The sequence below is a fragment of the Macaca nemestrina genome, chromosome 13 (assembly GCF_043159975.1).
Source record: "Macaca nemestrina isolate mMacNem1 chromosome 13, mMacNem.hap1, whole genome shotgun sequence".
In the NCBI taxonomy this organism is placed as follows: Eukaryota; Metazoa; Chordata; class Mammalia; order Primates; family Cercopithecidae; genus Macaca; species Macaca nemestrina.
In genome coordinates, this window is record NC_092137.1 from 39377123 (window position 1) to 39395584 (window position 18462).

Below are 18462 nucleotides of genomic sequence, written 5' to 3' on the forward strand. Positions count from 1 at the left end.
ACCTTGAAATTATTTACAGACCCTAACTAATTGAATGTGATTGCAAAGGAATACTGGAAAACTTACACTCTGAATGTCCAATATGAGATTTTTCAAGGGCTCTAACATTAGAAAAAGAAAAAGCTGAAAAAATATGACTTAGAGAAACCCTTTGAAAACTGAATCTCTAGCATGTCAGGAACAAAACTGATAACTCACTCAAGAAGTCAAATGATTATAAGAAAGGTTATCCAGGTACACAGAGGTCATATTTCACCCTTTAGAACAGAGGTGAACTGGAGACTTGACTGATTATTTTCCCTTCAGATGTACCAATTCAGATGGCTGGATATGAAAATAGTATTTTTTCAAACATTTCTTTTGAAAATGAAATTCATGTAAAGAAAAAGAAAGAGATTGCCACAAGATTGTGTTAAATGAGGCCAGGGAATGAAAGATGCCCACACTGAAATTAAAGTTGGCAATTGTTAGGCACCATCTTCTGAAATGCTAAATAATTTGTTTTGTTTCTAACAATGAAAGAGTACACTTTAACATCTCTAAAATGGTATTACATTTACTAGAATTTCAAATAAGCAGAACGATTCTAAAATAGCTCATCTGAACTTAAAAAGTTGGCCTTCTAAAAGGATATTCTTTAGCATCATTTAAATAGACAAAGGCCATGTAGATACATTCTCAAAAATTAAAATTTATAGAAACTTCTATTCTAAAATTCACATGGAACTAAAACAGAGCCCAAATAGCCAAAACAATCCTAAAAAAAAGAACAATGCTAGAGGCATCACATTACCTGATTTCAAACTATACCACAAGGCTACAGAACCAAGAGAGAATGGTACTGGTATAAAAATAGACACATAGACCAATGGAACAGAACAGAGAGCCTAGAAATAAAGCCATACATCTACAACCATCTGATCTTTGACAAACCTGACAAAAAAGAAGCAATGGGGAAAGAATGCCCTGTTCAATAAATGGTGCTAGGATAACTGGTTAGCCATATACAGAAGACTGAAACTGGACCCCTTCCTTATACAATATACAAAAATCAACTCAAGATGGACTAAGACTTAAATGTAAAATCTAAAACTATAAAGGATCTTGAAGAAAACCTAGGAAATACCATTCCAGACACAAATATGAGCAAAGATTTCATGATGAAGACACCAAAAGCAATTGCCACAAAACCAAAAATTGACAAATGGGATCTAATTAAACTAAACAGCTTCAGCACAGTAAAAGAAATTATCAACAGCGTAAACCGACAACCCAGAGAATAGGAGAAAATTTTTGCAAACTATGCATTTGACTGAGATCTAATATCCTGAATCTGTAAAAATCTTAAATTAACAAGCAAAAAACAAATAACTCCATTAAAAAGTGGGCAAAGGACACGACAGACACTTTTCAAAAGAAGACATATACACAGCCATCAAGAATATGAAAAAATGATTGAACACCACTAATCACTGGAGACATGCAAATCAAAACCACAATGAGACACCATCTCATACCAGCCAGAATGATTATTATTAAAGTCAAAAAATAACAGATTATGGTCAGGCAGCAGGGAAAAGGAAACGGTTATACACTGCTGGTAGGAATGCAGTTCAGTTACTGTGGAAAGCGGTTTGGGGATTTCTCAAAGAACTTAGAACAACCATTCAACCAAGCAATGCCATTACTGAGTACACATTCAAAGGGATATAAATCATTCTACCATAAAAACATGCACGTTATGTTCATCACAGTACTACTCACAACAGCAAAACACAAGAGCAAAGATATAGAATCAAACTAAATGCCCAACAACAGTAGACTGAATAAAGAAAATGTGGTACAGATATGCAGCCATAAAAATGAACGAGACAGTGTCCTCTGCAGCAACAAGGATGGAGCTGGAGGCCATTATACTAAGTGAACTAACACAGGAACAGAAAACCAAATTCCACATGTTCTCATTGACAAGTGGGAGCTAAACATTGAGTACACATGGATACAAAGAAGGGAACAATAGACACAGGGGCCTACTTGAGGTTGGGAGAAGGGTGAGGATAAAAAACTACCTATTGGGTACTAGGCTTATTACCTGGGTGACAAAAGAATATGTACATCAGTCCCCTGTGACACACCATTTATCTACAGAACCAACCTGCACATGTACCATGAAACTAAAAGTTAATAGAAAAAGAAACTCAATGAATTATTTTTTCAAGATCACTAATAAAAATGGTAAGATTTTTAAAAATTAAAATTTAGTCTTTAATTTCTAAACATAAATACTCTCATTTTTCTCTATAAATGTAACACCTACTAATCACAGACACCTGCGATAACGGGCTTCTAGTAACTAATACATGGTATTTAGAGAAGCAATGATGAAAATAATCTTTATAATAAATGGCATTTAAAGAAACAAGCCATTCACAATGATGCACGGTGTCTATTTTTTTAAACAATGCTTTACATGCCATGTGATTAAAATTATTTTTATTACTTCTTAAACAAAACTCTGCCCTTATAAACCATTTCATGCTTATTCAACTTTTATCATCTTAAAGTTCTATGATTATTGTATCATCAAATAACATAAATACAAATAACAGGCCCTTTGCAATGGGAGCTAGATGAGAATGTCAAGTTTGTACAGGAAGGGAAAACATAGACAATATGATAAATCCTAGGTAACATAAGCCAGTGGTTTTTGACCAGGGGTAATTTTGTCCCTGAGGAGACATTTGGCAATATCTGGGTTCATTTTTTTGTCGTCACAACTTGGGATTAAAGGGTGTTAACTGTCAACTAATGGGAAGAGTCCAGAAATGCCGCTAAACATTCTAGAATGCACAGGGCAGCCCTCCCAAAACAAAGGATTGTCTGGCTCAAAATGTCAACAGTGCTCAGATCGAGAATTCCTACAAGCAAATACCAATACTTGTTTAATGCTGTCAAATTTACTTTTAGGTCTTCTCATCTTTTTCAAGTACATACACTCAATTACATACTTTTTTTTTTTCAAACCACAACTACAAAGAACCTCCTTACCCCAGTTTTCTCCCCTAAAATTGCTAGGAATTTTAAGAAACATGGAAAGTAAAACCTTATTGTTTCTTCACTCCATGTACAGTTTATCCTTGAACAACAAAAGTTTGAACTTCAGAAGTCCACTTTTATGCAGATTACTTGGGGATACAAAACCCATGTATACAGTGGACCAACATTTCGTACATGTGGGTTTTGCAGGGCTGACTGTGGGATTTGGGTATGCACGGATTTTGGTATACTTGAGGGTACTGGAACCAATCCCTTGTGTACATCAAGGGACAACTGTATTTTCAATGTTTTTAAAGAAAGGTAACTGTTAATGATAGTACAAATTCAAGTAATATTTATCTTGTCAAACATCTCTTAAAATTCAAAATCAAGAGTTTAAATATTTCTACTATAAAAAGTCATATGGTAAGCTATTATTTAACGTAAGAAGAATCCACTAACCTACTGTTTAGTAGATAAGAACCTGAACAAAGGAAATAACAAACACTCACATACCTGATGTGCTCTTAATCCATTTGCAACCTTCTCTTGATTGCATTCATTTTTATATGAATCTTACTTAAGGCTAAAGACCATATTTTACCATTTCTAAAATTTATGAAAGCTAGTGTACTCAAACACTTAGATATGGGGGATGGCTATCATTTTTTAAATGTCTTGATGAGTTTTTAAAAGTCCCCAATTCTTTGACCATTATTGTTATTTTTTAAACTTTGGTCTTTCTGGCATCTTCCTATTGGCAAACTCCTTTCTAGCAATGTCACTTCCTTTGTGATATCTGCTCTGACTTCCCTAACAAAAGCTGGCTGTTTTTCCTTCTCCTGAAATGGTGAACTTCTCAAGATTAGGAAACAATGTTTTATCTACAGCAGGTCCCCAGTGAATGTTCATTGAGTTGAATATAAATAAATAGTCAAAAATTAAGTATTTCAATAATTCTGTAGCTGTTTACAAGTTGCAAGTAGCCTTCCCTATTGCAGAGAAGAAGACTGCAATTTAAAAAATCTGTGTCAACTTCTTATATCAAAAGGATAAGACATAAATGCAGTGAAGTAATGCTAAAGGCATTAACCCATTTATGCCTGAGGTTGCAAATTTTTTTGTGTGTGAAAAATCAAACCTTGACGATGGCCTTGAGCAGAAGGATATAAATAACTCCCACAAGCCTAGTTCCAATAACAGAACACCAGGCATAAATGGGTTAATGATTTTTTCTGGGAGGAGTAGTCCTCTATTTTCTCTCTTTTTCCTTTATTAAAACCATTCTATGTGCACTGCCAACTTCACACAGGAATATTCTGAAGGTGGGTAGATGGAGATGAGTTCTACTTAATGTTAATTCATGGACATTACGATAACCTTTGGAAGTAAAAGAGGTCTTATTCAAAAAACTTTTGCAGCTCCATACTCACACTAAGGTCTCTCAACCAGCATCTATTTCATGTAATTATTGCAATACCCAATAGCTTCCTCTGTGGGTGAAATGCTACCTTTGAAGCTATTGTATTACCTTTGAAGGAGATACACTCTTAGATCTATCTGTGGAAACATAATTCATAAACATTAAGCTCTAAGTCTTAGATTCAATACGGCAAATCAAGAACAAGACTCAAACTAACTATTCACAGTGTAGGTACACCTCAGGGAAAAAAATACACAAATTTGAAAGACTGAAATATTAAACACTTGTGATGGTGAAACAGTAGCAAAAGTAATTTCAAAAATTAGGTATTTAAATTTTACATGTGCAACCTGCTTTTTAGTTTACAAAGTGTTTTGATGCACCTTAGCATTATATCCTTAAGCTCGTGAAACAAGCATTATTCTTCATTCCATAGATGAGGATACTGAGACTTAAAATTAAGTGGCAGGGCATTCAGCTAGCTAGCCATAGAGCTAGGAAAAACCCTAGACTTTTGATCTAATATATAGTAGCAAAACCAAACAAAAACAGGTAACATGCAGGTTGCTCACACAGACTGTTATTAATGAACATGGATGAAACCCATGATTATTTTTGAGAACGGTTTTACCTTCCCAGTTTAAACAGCATAAATCATTAATTTATTAGCATAACAGATTAATAAAAGTGTTAAATCTTATAATGCTGTACATAGTAAGTGGGCTTACATATAGGAGATGAAAACTGAATAAAAATCAGAATTAGAATTACACCACTGTGTAATTACTTCTAAAATAGAAACTACACAGGAACTCAACATTAAAAAGTCAAACTTTCTTCCACAGAGAACAACCTACAAAAAACTTAAACTGAGACTTAGATGTGGTATGTGTGTGTGTATATATAAGCAGCGGCATGATCTTGGCTCACTATAACCTCCGCCTTCTAGGTTCAAGCAATTCGCCTGCCACAGCCTCCGGAGTAGCTGGGATTACAGGCGTGAGCCATCGTGCCTGGCTAATTTTTGTATTTTTAGTAGAGACGGGTTTCACCATGTTAGCTAAGCTGGTCCCAAACTCCTGACCTCAGGTGATCCGCCTGCCTTGGTCTCCCAGAGTGCTGGGATTACAGGCATAAGCCACTGAGCCCACCCTTATTTTTAAGAGTATGCATACAATAGTTTTAGTTTCACAGTTTAAGTGCTAAAATACTTAGATACATTCATATTTTGAGTGACAACACTGCACTTAGCAATTATAATGACAAATTATTTGCAAATAAAAATGTTATGAATTTCTTACATCCTACCCCTGGAATAATTAAATTCCTTTATTTTACCTACTTTCCATAGAGATTTATAACAATTTATAATTATAATACCAAAACAATGTCTGGATAAGAAAGATGAATTTCTTTCCCCGCTATTTGAGAAAGTTTTAGAAGAATCTTCATTCCACAGATTGCTTCTCTATTTGGTTTATTATTTCTGTTCTTTGAATACATTTTTAAAAAGACATGACAGGTACATAGGGTGAGGTAAGACACAATCCTGTAGCATTTAGTGCACTGAAAAGGATATAGGCAGTCCTTGTTTTACAGTTCTGTTATGCACCAATTTCAGTTATCATAATTTAGTTAAATAACACTAGTTCCCTACAACATGGTTCAAATAACAGTTACCACTGTATATTAATTGTAATTGCATAAAGTATAAACTTTATGGGTGGCCTTTCAGTTCACAAATTACTATGTAAATAACAGATGCATATCATGATTAGAAAGAAAATTAGAAAGGAATATGACAGTTTGCCAAGGCATAGAAAAGATACTTGTTCTGTGTCACGGACAAATGATAAGAAGCAAACTACTCAATAAGCAGATTGCTAGATAAGTAAAAAAAAAAAAAAAAATTAACAAAGAAATGAAACATGTTAATTCTCAATGATTCTAGTATTTATAGCACACTGTAAATAATAGTTTTACCATTTTTTTCACATTTCTATAATTATAACTGACAGTAACAGAGTTTATGCTGTAACAAAAAATTTTAAAGGTCATGAAACAATTAAAATTTTTCCCACTGATTATTAAGATTACTTTGCAGAATTTTAGCTTATGCAGCCATTTTTACAGTACCATACTACCATGCACATCAAGGACTGCCTTTATACTAAATAAGACTAGAAGAGTTTATAAAACTTGACTTTCTTAAAAATAAAATTAAGCAAATCAACACCAAAAAACTTCTTTAGGCCAGGTGCAGTGGCTCATGCCTGTAATCCCAGCATTTGGGAGGCCGAGATGGGCAGATCACAAGGTTAGGAGTTTGAGACCAGCCTGGCCAACATGGTGAAACTCCACCTCTACTAAAAATACAAAAATTAGCTGGGCGTGGTGGTATACTCCTGTAATCCCAGCTACTCAGAGGCTGAGGCAGGAGAATCATTTGAACCCAGGAGGTGGAGGCTGCAGTGAGCTGAGAGTGTGCCATTGCACTCCAGCCTGGGCTATAGAGTAAGACTCGTCTCAAAAAAAACAAAAACAAAAACAAACCAAAAAAAACTTCTTTATAGTATAATTATAAGGTTAATTACACTTTACATTTCTTACATTTTTATGCTCCAAACTCCTTTCCAGACCTTTAAACAAAAGGACAAACAGCTTATCTATCAGAAGACGGCAATCTGGGACAATGCTGAATTGATAGAAAGGTTCTCTCTGACTTAAGACAATCTGTGACCATCTTTCTAAACACTTCATTCACCTTCAGTCATCAACGAAATTTATAACATTTTTAAGGGCTTCCCATAAAGCCAGTAGAGTTAAAGGCTATCCACCTTCTGTTACAGACCCAATAACAGAATTCTGCCATGTCACATATACTGAATTTATCTTGATTGCCACAACTATTAGCAGTGCTAGGAATGTTACACATGCAAACAGAAGTGAAGCTTCCATTAATATCAATGCTTCTGTCATATTAGAATTATTTTATTAACAACTATGCAGGCTCATTTTAAAACATTTCCATGGTGAATAACTGAGTTTTAGTCACCAGCAGTGAAGCCTATACTTCCTACTAACCTCTAATAATTCATGAAGTATTGTATAAGAATTTTTTTTTTTTAAGATAGCAACGGGGTCTTGCTATGTTGTTCAGACAGGGTTCAAACTCCTGGCCTCAAGTAACCCTCTTGCTTCAGCCTCCCAAAGTGATGGGATTACAGACATTAGCCACCCTGCCAAACTGAGGATTCTTTTTGAGAAGCAAACTAAGGGGAAATTTTGAATATTCGAACGTCTTGTTTAGGCACTTCCCATTTGCTTTCCCTTTTACAGTGAATGATTTATTTGGCAACTTCATCGAAAATGGCTATTTTGAAATAACCACAATGATTTCAACAAGAGGATTAAATGATTTGCCTTTGCCATTTTCATACTATAGTCACCTATAAGTAGTGAGTAAGAAAAACCTAGCATTTGACTTTCCACGAAATGCAAAGACAAAGACAAAGAATTAATTGTTCCCTCAAGAGCTTTTTTAAACTAGTCCCCAAAATTAAAAAAAAAAGGGATTTTGAGACAGACAGACAGACATACATATATACATACACACATACATGTTATATATGCCAGTTGGTAAAAACAATTCTTACCTCAGGATCATCATCATCGAAATCATGGTAAGTGGAATGATCTGGATTATTTACTTTATCCAACAGCTCAATTGCCAAAGACCGTGTCAAATGTTGTGTTACAAAAGGATGCTATAAAAATTAAATACAATGCAAAACACTTACTATAAATCTGATTGAATGACATTTTATCTTTTGAAAAATATATATATATTTCAGGGCAAAAATAATACCTGTAATAATTTTTCAGCAGTAGGTCTTTTTTTTGGATTTTTGGTAAGTGCCATTTTCACAAAATGATGAAAACTATTTGACCTAAGAAATTCAGAAAATTAGACTTTTACATTCCAATTCATTTTTAGCTCATCTTACCATAAAAGTAAATAACATAAAAATACTTACCACTTCATTTTATCCTTTAGTTTAGGAGGCTGAAAATTGCTTTTTGTCATTAGAAATAATGCCCTGAAAAATCAACAAATCATTACACAGCATTTTAATATTTCACATTTTAATCTATTACACAAATTCTATTACTATTTATTCCCCAAATAAGATAAAACAAGACTAAGAAAATTACTTGTTCACATACTAAGAGGAAAAAAACCTTAAGCATAGGATTCTTCAATGATGACGCACTGACCTCATTGGGTGTAAGTCAAACATAGGAGGCTGAAGCTCTGCAAGTTCTATGGCAGTGATTCCCACTGCCCAGAGATCACAGAGTTGATTGTAACCCCCCTTCCTCTCAACAGCTGCAACTTCTGGAGCCATCCTGAAATAAATATTCCAGAAAATAAAAACCTTCTGTTACATGTTTTCCTTTATACTCCCACCCAGAGGCACAAGGAATTATCACTATCTAAATTAAGGCCCATTTAGGCCTTGGTTTTTGAAAAAGAAATACGTAATACTTAAAAGGTTCACCTTTTCCAAGTTCTTGACATCTCATAAGACCTTCCACTTCATTAGTAACTTGCTTTTGATTTTACAGGCTCATAGGTGGAAGGGACTTGCCTTGCCTCAGACGAGACTTTGGATTTGGACTTTTGGGTTAATGCCGGAATGAGTTAAGACTTCGGGGGACTGTTGGGAAGGCATGACTGGTTTTGACATGTGAAAAGGACATGAGATTTGGGAGGGGGCGGGGACAGAATGATATGGTTTGGCTCTGTGCCCCCACCCAAAATCTCATCTCAAACTGTAATCCCCATGTGTGCCGAGGGAGGGACCTGGTAGGAGGTGATTGGATCATTGGGTCAGTTTCCCCTGTGCTTTTCTCATGATAGTGAGAGGGTTCTCACAAGGTCTGATGGTTTTAAAAGTGACAGTTTTCCCTGCGTGCTCTCTCCGGTCACCTTGTGAAGAAGGTGCCTGCTTCCCCTTTGCCTTATTCCATGATTACAAGTTTTCTGAGGCCTCCCCAGCCATGCAAAACCGTGAGTCAATTAAACCTTTGTTTACAAATGTTTTTAAAGAAGACCCTCCACTTCAGTCCCCTACTGGTGATTCCATTGTTACTTCCTTATACTAGCTACTAAAAAGGTTTATAAAATTGTACAATTTTCATAGAGTAACATGTCCAAAACTCATTCACGCTCCCAATCTTTCTGTACATGCAAAATTCAATAAATAATATTTGTAATAAACAATCTATAGCTCTACTTCCTTTTATCAAGAAACTGCAACCTGGCAATCTCCGTTTTTACTTCACCAAAACTATTCCTTTGGGCACTAAGAATCTTCATATTTAGTATTTAATTCATATTTACTAAAAACTTATTTGGCATTTTTTCCAGTTCTATTATAATAATGGAAAAGTTATAAAAATGAGTGTCTACTTTTAAAAAATGTATTTATTCAGAGGAAAGTTACCCAAATTCAGTAATTTTTTTGTTTCTCTTTACTTTGTTACAGTCTCATTCTACTTATACTTCCATAAATTTGAATTTGACTGATTTAAATTATTAATTTTCAAATATAAAACATTTCAAATCCTAAACAATATTTTAAAAAGCAATTAATTGAAATAAACATCTCAACCCTTCCATACTAAAGAGCAATCTAGATAATCTTACAAATACACATTTATCTTCCTGGTATGATTTCAGGAAGGTCAAGTAAGTCAGTAAAGTTAAAAACAAAAAACCTTCTAACTTTCAAACCCCTGGTCTTGAAATCTTCTAAATCTGAAATAGATCTTATGAAAATTTAAATTACTGTAAGAAAAGTGAATTTCAAATTGTCAGTTATTACTTTTATGAAGACTAGATTCGAAGTAGCTGGTAGAAATGCCCTAGTGGAGTGGGAAATGCATACAAGTGATATGCTTTTAACTTGCCTTACTAGCTCACCACATTAGTTGATGCTCTCCCTTCCTCTATGAAAATACAAGGGAAATATTCCACTTAGTACATGTCTACTCCAGCCAGCTAAGTTGTGTGCTTATCACAGTCAACTGGGTTCATCTCTGAAACTGTTTATTCCAGTTACACTTGCTATTGTAAACACATAGTTATAATGAAGGTTTAAAAGTTAGTGAGCTAGCTGGGAGCAGTGGCTCACGCCTGTAATCCTAGCACTTCGGGAGGCCGGGGCAGGTGGATCATTTGAGCTCAGAGTTTGAGACCAGCCTGGGCAACATGGCAAAATCCCGTCTCTACCAAAAATGCAAAAATTAGCTGGGCATGGTGGTGCATGCCTGTGGTCCTAGCTACTTGGGAGGCTGAGGTGGGAGGATTGCTTGAGCCTGGGAGGCAGAGGTTGCAGTGAGCTGAGATCATACCACTGCACTCCAGCCTGGGTGACAGAGTGAGACCCTATCTCAAAAAGCAAAAACAAAAACAAACAAACAAGAATTAGTGAATACTTTAGAAAGACTTTGCTTTTAGAAAGGCAAACTTCTAAAGATGAGCCAAAAAAACTGGTACGTTACATAAGAACATGACAATGGCAGAAAACTGGGAAGACTACAGCTTATATGATGCCATCTGTATGCCACTCAAGGAAAAGGCACAAATATAGAGACAGATATCAGATCGGGGTTCCCAGATGCTACGGATGGAAGGAGAGCATTTACTAAAAAGAGGCAAGATAAAAAATTCTTTGGATAGTGTCAATGTGTTCTGGTGGTTTCTTACCACCACAGCATACAAGTTTCTCAACATTCATACTACTGTATGAATTTGTACAACTGTATATCTAATAAGGGTAAATTTATACCTCAATAAACCTGACTAAGAAATGTAGTTGATGCATTGGGCTGTGTGTGGTTTGCATTACTAAAATGGAACTCTAGTAAGTGATCTACTCAAAGAACAGGACTTGATTATATACCAGACTGTTGAATAAATGTACATATGTGTCTTAAATTGAAATAAAACGTTTAAGGTACATATCTGTTAATTTTGAGAACTGTCATTTCAAGCAGACTTCTTCGAACAACTGAATAACTGCCGACCTAATCACTTGGGAAGAGAGAGGTTCTAAATTCTTAGATTTCAGGTAGGAAAGATACAATACCAGAAAGACACATACAGGGAGAGTGTTCCCAAAATTAACTTTACCTAATTCACAATTTCACATGTTCCCAAGATATTTCCCACATTATTGTAAGAGTAATGATATAAATTTTTAACCTTTGAAACTGGAGTTGGAAATGTCACCATTAACATTCAGTGAATGAATACTGTAAAGAATCAAGTCAGATCCTGAAGATTTAATGAGAGATGTTTACAATAAAACTGAAAAGATAGTGTACTTAAAAATGACATCAATTCAAGCCCTCACTCCACTCAACCCAAAACAATAATGAGAAGAACAAAGAGAAATATACACACATACCATCTTAGAAAAGTCCAGCAGACGTATTTTACCTAAAACCATAACACGCAGACGAAAAATAGAAGAATAGTAAATGATGTAGCAAACAGGAGGCAGGGCAAACCCAAGCAGGTGCCAAGGAAAAGAACAACAACTAGCAGCCAACGAGCCTCAAACATCCTGGAAATGTTGACAAGTTAGGTTTAAAAAGTAGCAATAGTGGGGTTGAGGCTGGGCTGGAAACAGGAGTATTAGAAAGTGTCAACAGTCAGTCCCTGGCATTCCTACTCTTATCCATTAAGCCCCAGTAACTATTCCCTCCCGATTCCCATTGGATAAGGACCAAGACGAAGAAGAGAGACTGCAGACTCAAGAGATACCAGGCACCAAGGAGTGAAGAGGTTAAAGGGAGAGGACATGATTAAGTAGAAGTACGTATATAGAACAATGAATACCCCTGCTTCCTTCACTTGACCAGTTCTAGAACACTAACAACCAGGTTTACACCTGACTTCCTACACACAGAGTTATGAACCAGTTTTCAGTGCTGTGCTCTTCAAAGTGAACCAAAATATAAGGATTAGTAGACATTTGAGGGAAGTCTCCATCATGAAAATACAAATGTAAAGAGTTGAGGAACTCTTATAAGTAGAACAAAAAAGCTTTTTTTGTTCTTAAAGAAAATAGAAGAAAATTAACAGATTAAGTGGTCCAAGATACAACCAATGAGTTCCATACAGAGCAGGAAAAAGTATAGCAAAGAAATTATCAAAGAAGTAATACAAGAGTACTTCCCAAAATTGAAAAGACATGAGTCTGGATTATAAAGCACAAATGCCAAGTACAATGAATAAAAGTAAAAACAATCAAAACATAAATATATTTTGAGGTATATAACTATGGAATATCAAAACACCAGGAATGATTCTGGGGTGGGGGGGGTTACATTCAAAAGATATGTATCATAATGGCATCACACCATGGGCACCACAGAAGACACTAGTGCAATACTTCAAAAACCTTATCCTAGAATTCCCACCAAAATTATCAATTATGTACAAGGATACACATGCAAAATCTCAAAAATGTTACTCCCCATGCACCCTTTCTCAGAAAGATATTAGTATGTGTGTCACACACAAAGGAAGGAGTACACCATGAAAGAAGAAGACCTAGAATCCAAGAAAGGAATGCTAAGCTGAAGATGAAAAACAGCCAGAGCAGAGCTAGGCAAAAGAGCTAGAGAATTAAAGAGTCCAGACTGGAACAGGAGGGAAGATGACTCCAGGAAGGATTATTCTAGGTAAAAAAACAAAAACAAAAACAAAGCAACATCAACCAGACAAAAATCAGCACTGACAGATAATGTGATAGACTTTATGGTATAGAAAATTATACAGAGGCATCGTACAAAACTGTAAAATGTGGGAAGGCATGCAAAGTGTTAATCAGGGATTTAAAAACAGAAACAAGAAACTAAGTAAATTAAAAAAGAAATTACTAAAATCAGGAAAAACTTTTTTCAGGAAAGTATTGTTAACTGACTCAGCAAAGTACACTAGAAAGATAAGATGACTGTAAGATGAATGAAGACAGCTAAGATCTTCAACTATCATAACACAGTATCTGTAAATGAATAATGCTAGAGATGGCAGAAGTTACAAGAGTTTTTCTCATATGCCTTTTTAGCATTATTTGACTTTTAAAATATATATTGATAAAAAGATAAATCATGAAAATGGCATAGACGTCATATTCTAAATGTAAAAAAATTAGTAGTAGCAATTAGTGCTATATGACTACTGATAGGTCAGATGAAGAGGGCATCAGGGGAGTGGTGGCACATAAACTGAAAGCAAGGATTCCAGGGTGTTGTTACTTCAAAGCAATGGTACGAACAAAAAAAGCTCTATACCAATCCACCATTATAATCATACTGCTTAATATCACATCTAGCACATAGTAAGTGGCCAAAAACTATTCTATAAATAAATACACGAGTAGGATAGTTTTTACTCTATGATCAGTATCTAACAGACAAACATGGCTAGAAACGAAGGTCCATGGAGAAGACTAGTGGGAGCTAAGGCTAATGAAGCAGACAGAAGCCAGACCACAAAAGACTCAACTGTCAAGAAATCTGCATTTGATCCTATAGGCAACCAAGATATGCCAAAAAGTTTTTAGCAAAGAGGTACTTAAATAATGTAATGTTGAAAGATTAATCACAATATGGACTGGAAATGCGGGTGAAGAAAGATATAAAAACACCTGTGAAAATACACGAGAAATGTAAGGAAAAAGAGTCAGGATTTTCCAGCAAGGCTAGAACTAATATTAAGGTTCCTGAAAGCCATATCAATCATTAAAGCCTTTTCTGCTTAATGGAAAATAACATGGTAGATTATTTTCTGGCCATGTAATCCACCCGTAAGTGTACATGCCTAAATTACTTTGCCGGTTGATGACTTTTTCTTTAATCTGTCTTAGTCTGAAAAATTTTGACCAGTCTGTTTTTTAGAAATGGTATATCCATTAATGATAGAACAAAATATTAAATATCAATTAAAATACAATTACCAATATGGTGTGCCAATGAAAGACTTCCGTTTGGCAATTGTAGCTGTTATCTGTGCAGATACTCCAAAATCAGCTATTAAAAAAAATGAGAAACATTTAGGAAACTGACAATAAAATTGTTTAAGGCAACATAAGAAGAAACTTTTAAAAGTTATTTTTATTAAGTTAATTTCACAGCAATACGGGATATTCTCAAACATCACATTACAAATTTTAACTTTAATGGACTAGCATTAAAATATCACAAAGTAGTGAATACATATCACAGCCAAACAGATTCCCGTATATTCCCATATAAATCAAGTAACAACAAAGGTCAAGATCAAATAATTTTGATGAGAAAGTTATAACTGAGAGAATGTAAATTGCCAGACTTATTAATATTGTAATTTCTAATTCTCAGGACTAGAAATCCAAGGAATATCACTGGAAGGGATCTTCAAGAGACATTATATTCCATTCACTTTCTCCATACCCGTGAATGACATCAGATAAACCAGTAAGTCTACTTGTAGCTTGAAAAGACATCCAATCAGAATATCCCCAAACTTAAGAATACATTTAGTACCAATATCAGTCCCTATCAGGAGATTATTTTTATGTATGATTTGTTACTATTCTTTAAGATAAATATTTGGAGATCTAATATTTTCTATTTTACTAATGATGACTTCTAAATCCTTCTCAAGTAAGATATAAATAGTATGTCTTTGAGTGAGGCACATAACACTGGCACAAAATATTAAACTGCTGATAAAAACTTAACTAAAAAGAACAGGACGTATCTTTTCTGCTTTTCCCATATTTAGAAGCCACGTAGGAAATTTTTATTACGTTATTTCTAGATACATGTTCTTAAATCTGATTAATCTCACAGGTTATAGTCCAAAATAGTTGTATCTATATTTTTATAAAATACTTCCTTTTAATTTGGGTTTATCTAATAGATATCGTTTAAAATAACTGGTATTTGTTATTAACTATTTCATTTAATACTAACAAATATGACTTTGTTCATAAAACTATAATGAACATTTGTTCTGTCTTAAACTTGCAAAATAAGTCATTATTTAGGTTTTGAACTCTATTTTAATTGAAAATTTAACAACCTAAAGTTATAAAATAAGATACTGTTTGAAATAAAGCAACATTCAGCATCTAAATTACATTCTTAAATAAGTAATGCTGTTTTTTATTTTAAAAGCTTTATGTAAAGAATAAAGTGTTTTTGGAGTTACTGATTTTTTTATATTTGTCTTCTTTTTTGGTTACAAGGTACTTCTGTACAGATTTCTTACTATTATAGAAGTCCCATTCCTGGGTTTAGGGGTGAAAGACTTCAGAAGGATATTCTTTCACAGTATCTTTACAACAAATCTGTCTCATGTGAAGGACAGACTTTATCCCTGTTTAAGGGAAGTGGATACAGAGAGGCGACGGCATGGCAACGAGATTTCCATCTAAAAATACATAGATGCTGTCTTAGGAGAAGGAAAACCTGGTCCTACAAAGGAAAACATAAACTTCACTACATTTTAGAATAGAGTTGTGCATGTGACAAAATTCCAATTTACTTACCCAATTTCACATGACCATTATCCGTTAACAGAATGTTAGCTCCCTTTAAAGTTAAAGTAGGAAATAGATATTTAATCAGACAGCACATATATACTAAATATACATATTTAAAATAATCACAGCCTTAGACCTAGAAATACTTAAAGTGTGCTTAATTAAAATGTTATATCATTAGAGTCACAGGTAAATCTACTGTCTACTGTCCAAGGATAGGCAATTTGACTATCCTTATTAAATGTTCTGCCTTGCAAAAAAGCTGCTACTAACATAGTATGAATGTTAATATAAAAGTGATATATGTTTTCATCAAAATGTTATTTCCTCGTTGATCAAACACTATTACTACACTAAAATGTAACCTTACAAAGCATTTTCAACTGTTTACATTACACTTTAAACTCGATTATTCTTTCCTGCGTTTTTGTGTGTGGTTTTCTTTTTCTTTTTTTTTTAAGAACCTCCCTTTCTAGGAACTCACCATCAATTGAACAGGGTTGGTATATGAGACTGTACCTTAGTACATGCTGCTTAGTACATGAGGTTGTCTACCCTAATGTGCCTTGCCAAGCGCTTAGGCCCATCCAGTATATAAACAACTAGCCACAGGCCCACACAATTAAAATGTCACTTGTCTGCATGATTTGGCTGCATTTTAGCCACTTTTGCTTCTTGACCTAAGCTCAAAGAAGATAATGATGACCTCATCTTCAATAAGCTCAAAGCTTTTGGAAGAGGTAGAAATACTATATCCCAAAGGTATTGTGGACTCTTTGGTCCAAGGTGCCATCAATCACGTAAGTATGGGTTTGGTGGAAAAAATACTGGGAATCCTCCTACTCTCAACCAACGTGAGGAAGAAACAGTAGAAGACTAGTTCGGGAGATAGGGCATTGGGGAGAAAGAAAAAGACTCCCAAACTCCAAATGTCACCAGTGAAGCTGAGCTGCACCCACCCACTGATACTACTGTAGCTCTACAGAATAGTGGGGGAAGAAGAAAAAGGAAAGAGACTAGGAGCAGGGATTTCAACTTGATCTAGTCCCTAGCCATCTCAGACTTCTGTCAGAGGCTTCAGTTTGGCCTTTCTCCAGCTCAGACTAACTTTCTTAAGTTATAGCTTATATCATGTCACTTGTACATTATGGCCTTCCTCTCCTCCCTCCCTTCCCTCCCTGAGAGGCCACTAGTAGTCAGGTGCTATTTTAAGCTCTGGGGTTACAGTAATACATAAGTTCCAATTCCCATGGAGTTTACATCCAAGTAGGGGAAAAAACCTAAAAATAAATATATATTTATCATCCATCTATGAATGAATGAACCAACAAATGATTCAAAGTCAGGCAGAGATAATTACTCTGAAGACAGGGCAGGGAAGGCCTCTCCAAAGGGAGTAATACATGAGCAGAGATCTGGGTGAAGTAAACGTACAGAGCCACGCCAAACTCTGGGAGAAGACTATTTCAGGAAAGGAGGAGGAAATTTGAAGACCTGGGGCTAGAATGAGCTCAACATATTCCAAGATTGGCAAGTTTAGTGTGGCTGGAAAAGAATGAGTAAAACAGAGACAAGTGGAGTGTAAGATGAGGTCACAGGGAAATGCATGGGTCAGATCATGGTATAACCTTGTAGGTCATGGTAAAGGCATCTGAACTTTATACTGAGCATTATGGGAAACGAATGGTGGTTTATAAGCAGGAGAGTGACAAGATATGGTTGAAAAGGTCCCTTTGGTCACCAAGTGGAAAAGTGACTACAAAACTACTAAGAATGGGAGCATTGAGACCACTCAGAAGGCTATTACAGAAGACCACATGATATAGTATTATGGTGGCTTAGACAGGAGTAGAAATGGTGGTGATGGCTCAAATCAATCCAATTAGGCCCACACTCTGAAGTCTAGCACACAAGTCCTTGCATAATGGAACACCAAACTACCCAACCAGTCCCATCTCTAATTAGTCTCACACACTCTCTTCTCTTCAATAATATAGTACAGTTTTTATGTTCTCTGAAATGGCCCACACTTTCTAACTTCTGTACCTGCTCACATTGTTTTCTCTGCTTGAAATGTACTCCAACTTCCATTTCTGACAAAAATCTATCAATCCTCCCAGATCATCTACATGCCAATGACACAGAACCTTTCTTGAGCTACTCATCTTCCTGTGAGCTCTTCTACCTTTGAACTCCAAAAGCTCTTTGGTTATGTCTTTTAAGTGGCTTACAAAAAAAAATACCTTCAAACAAGGGATCTCAGCAGGTTATCTGTGAGTCCACTGAAATTTCATGGAAAATTTGAAGATGTGCACGTAAGGGCATTTTCTCAGAAGACAGTTCATGGTTTATCATCAGAGACCCAGAGAGCAATAAGATTTGCCCCAGCCTCTA

At 35.2% G+C, this 18462-nt stretch overlaps 1 protein-coding gene across 14 annotated transcripts in view; it reads right to left on the reverse strand.

Moving 5' to 3' along the window:
* Positions 1-18462, reverse strand: part of LOC105464888 (mitogen-activated protein kinase kinase kinase kinase 3) — a 187300-nt gene that overhangs the window by 65893 nt on the left and 102945 nt on the right. For all 14 annotated transcript variants that reach the window (XR_011611629.1, XM_071076576.1, XM_071076580.1 and 11 more), the window contains 6 exons: positions 16075-16117; positions 14497-14569; positions 8738-8869; positions 8497-8559; positions 8328-8409; positions 8116-8226 (listed from right to left, as the gene is read on the reverse strand). Coding sequence is in view for 13 of the 14 variants with exons in the window: in XM_071076576.1 (XP_070932677.1) it covers positions 8116-8226; positions 8328-8409; positions 8497-8559; positions 8738-8869; positions 14497-14569; positions 16075-16117 (504 nt within the window). In the remaining variant the exon portion in view is untranslated. The remainder of the gene's footprint in view (positions 1-8115; positions 8227-8327; positions 8410-8496; positions 8560-8737; positions 8870-14496; positions 14570-16074; positions 16118-18462) is intronic.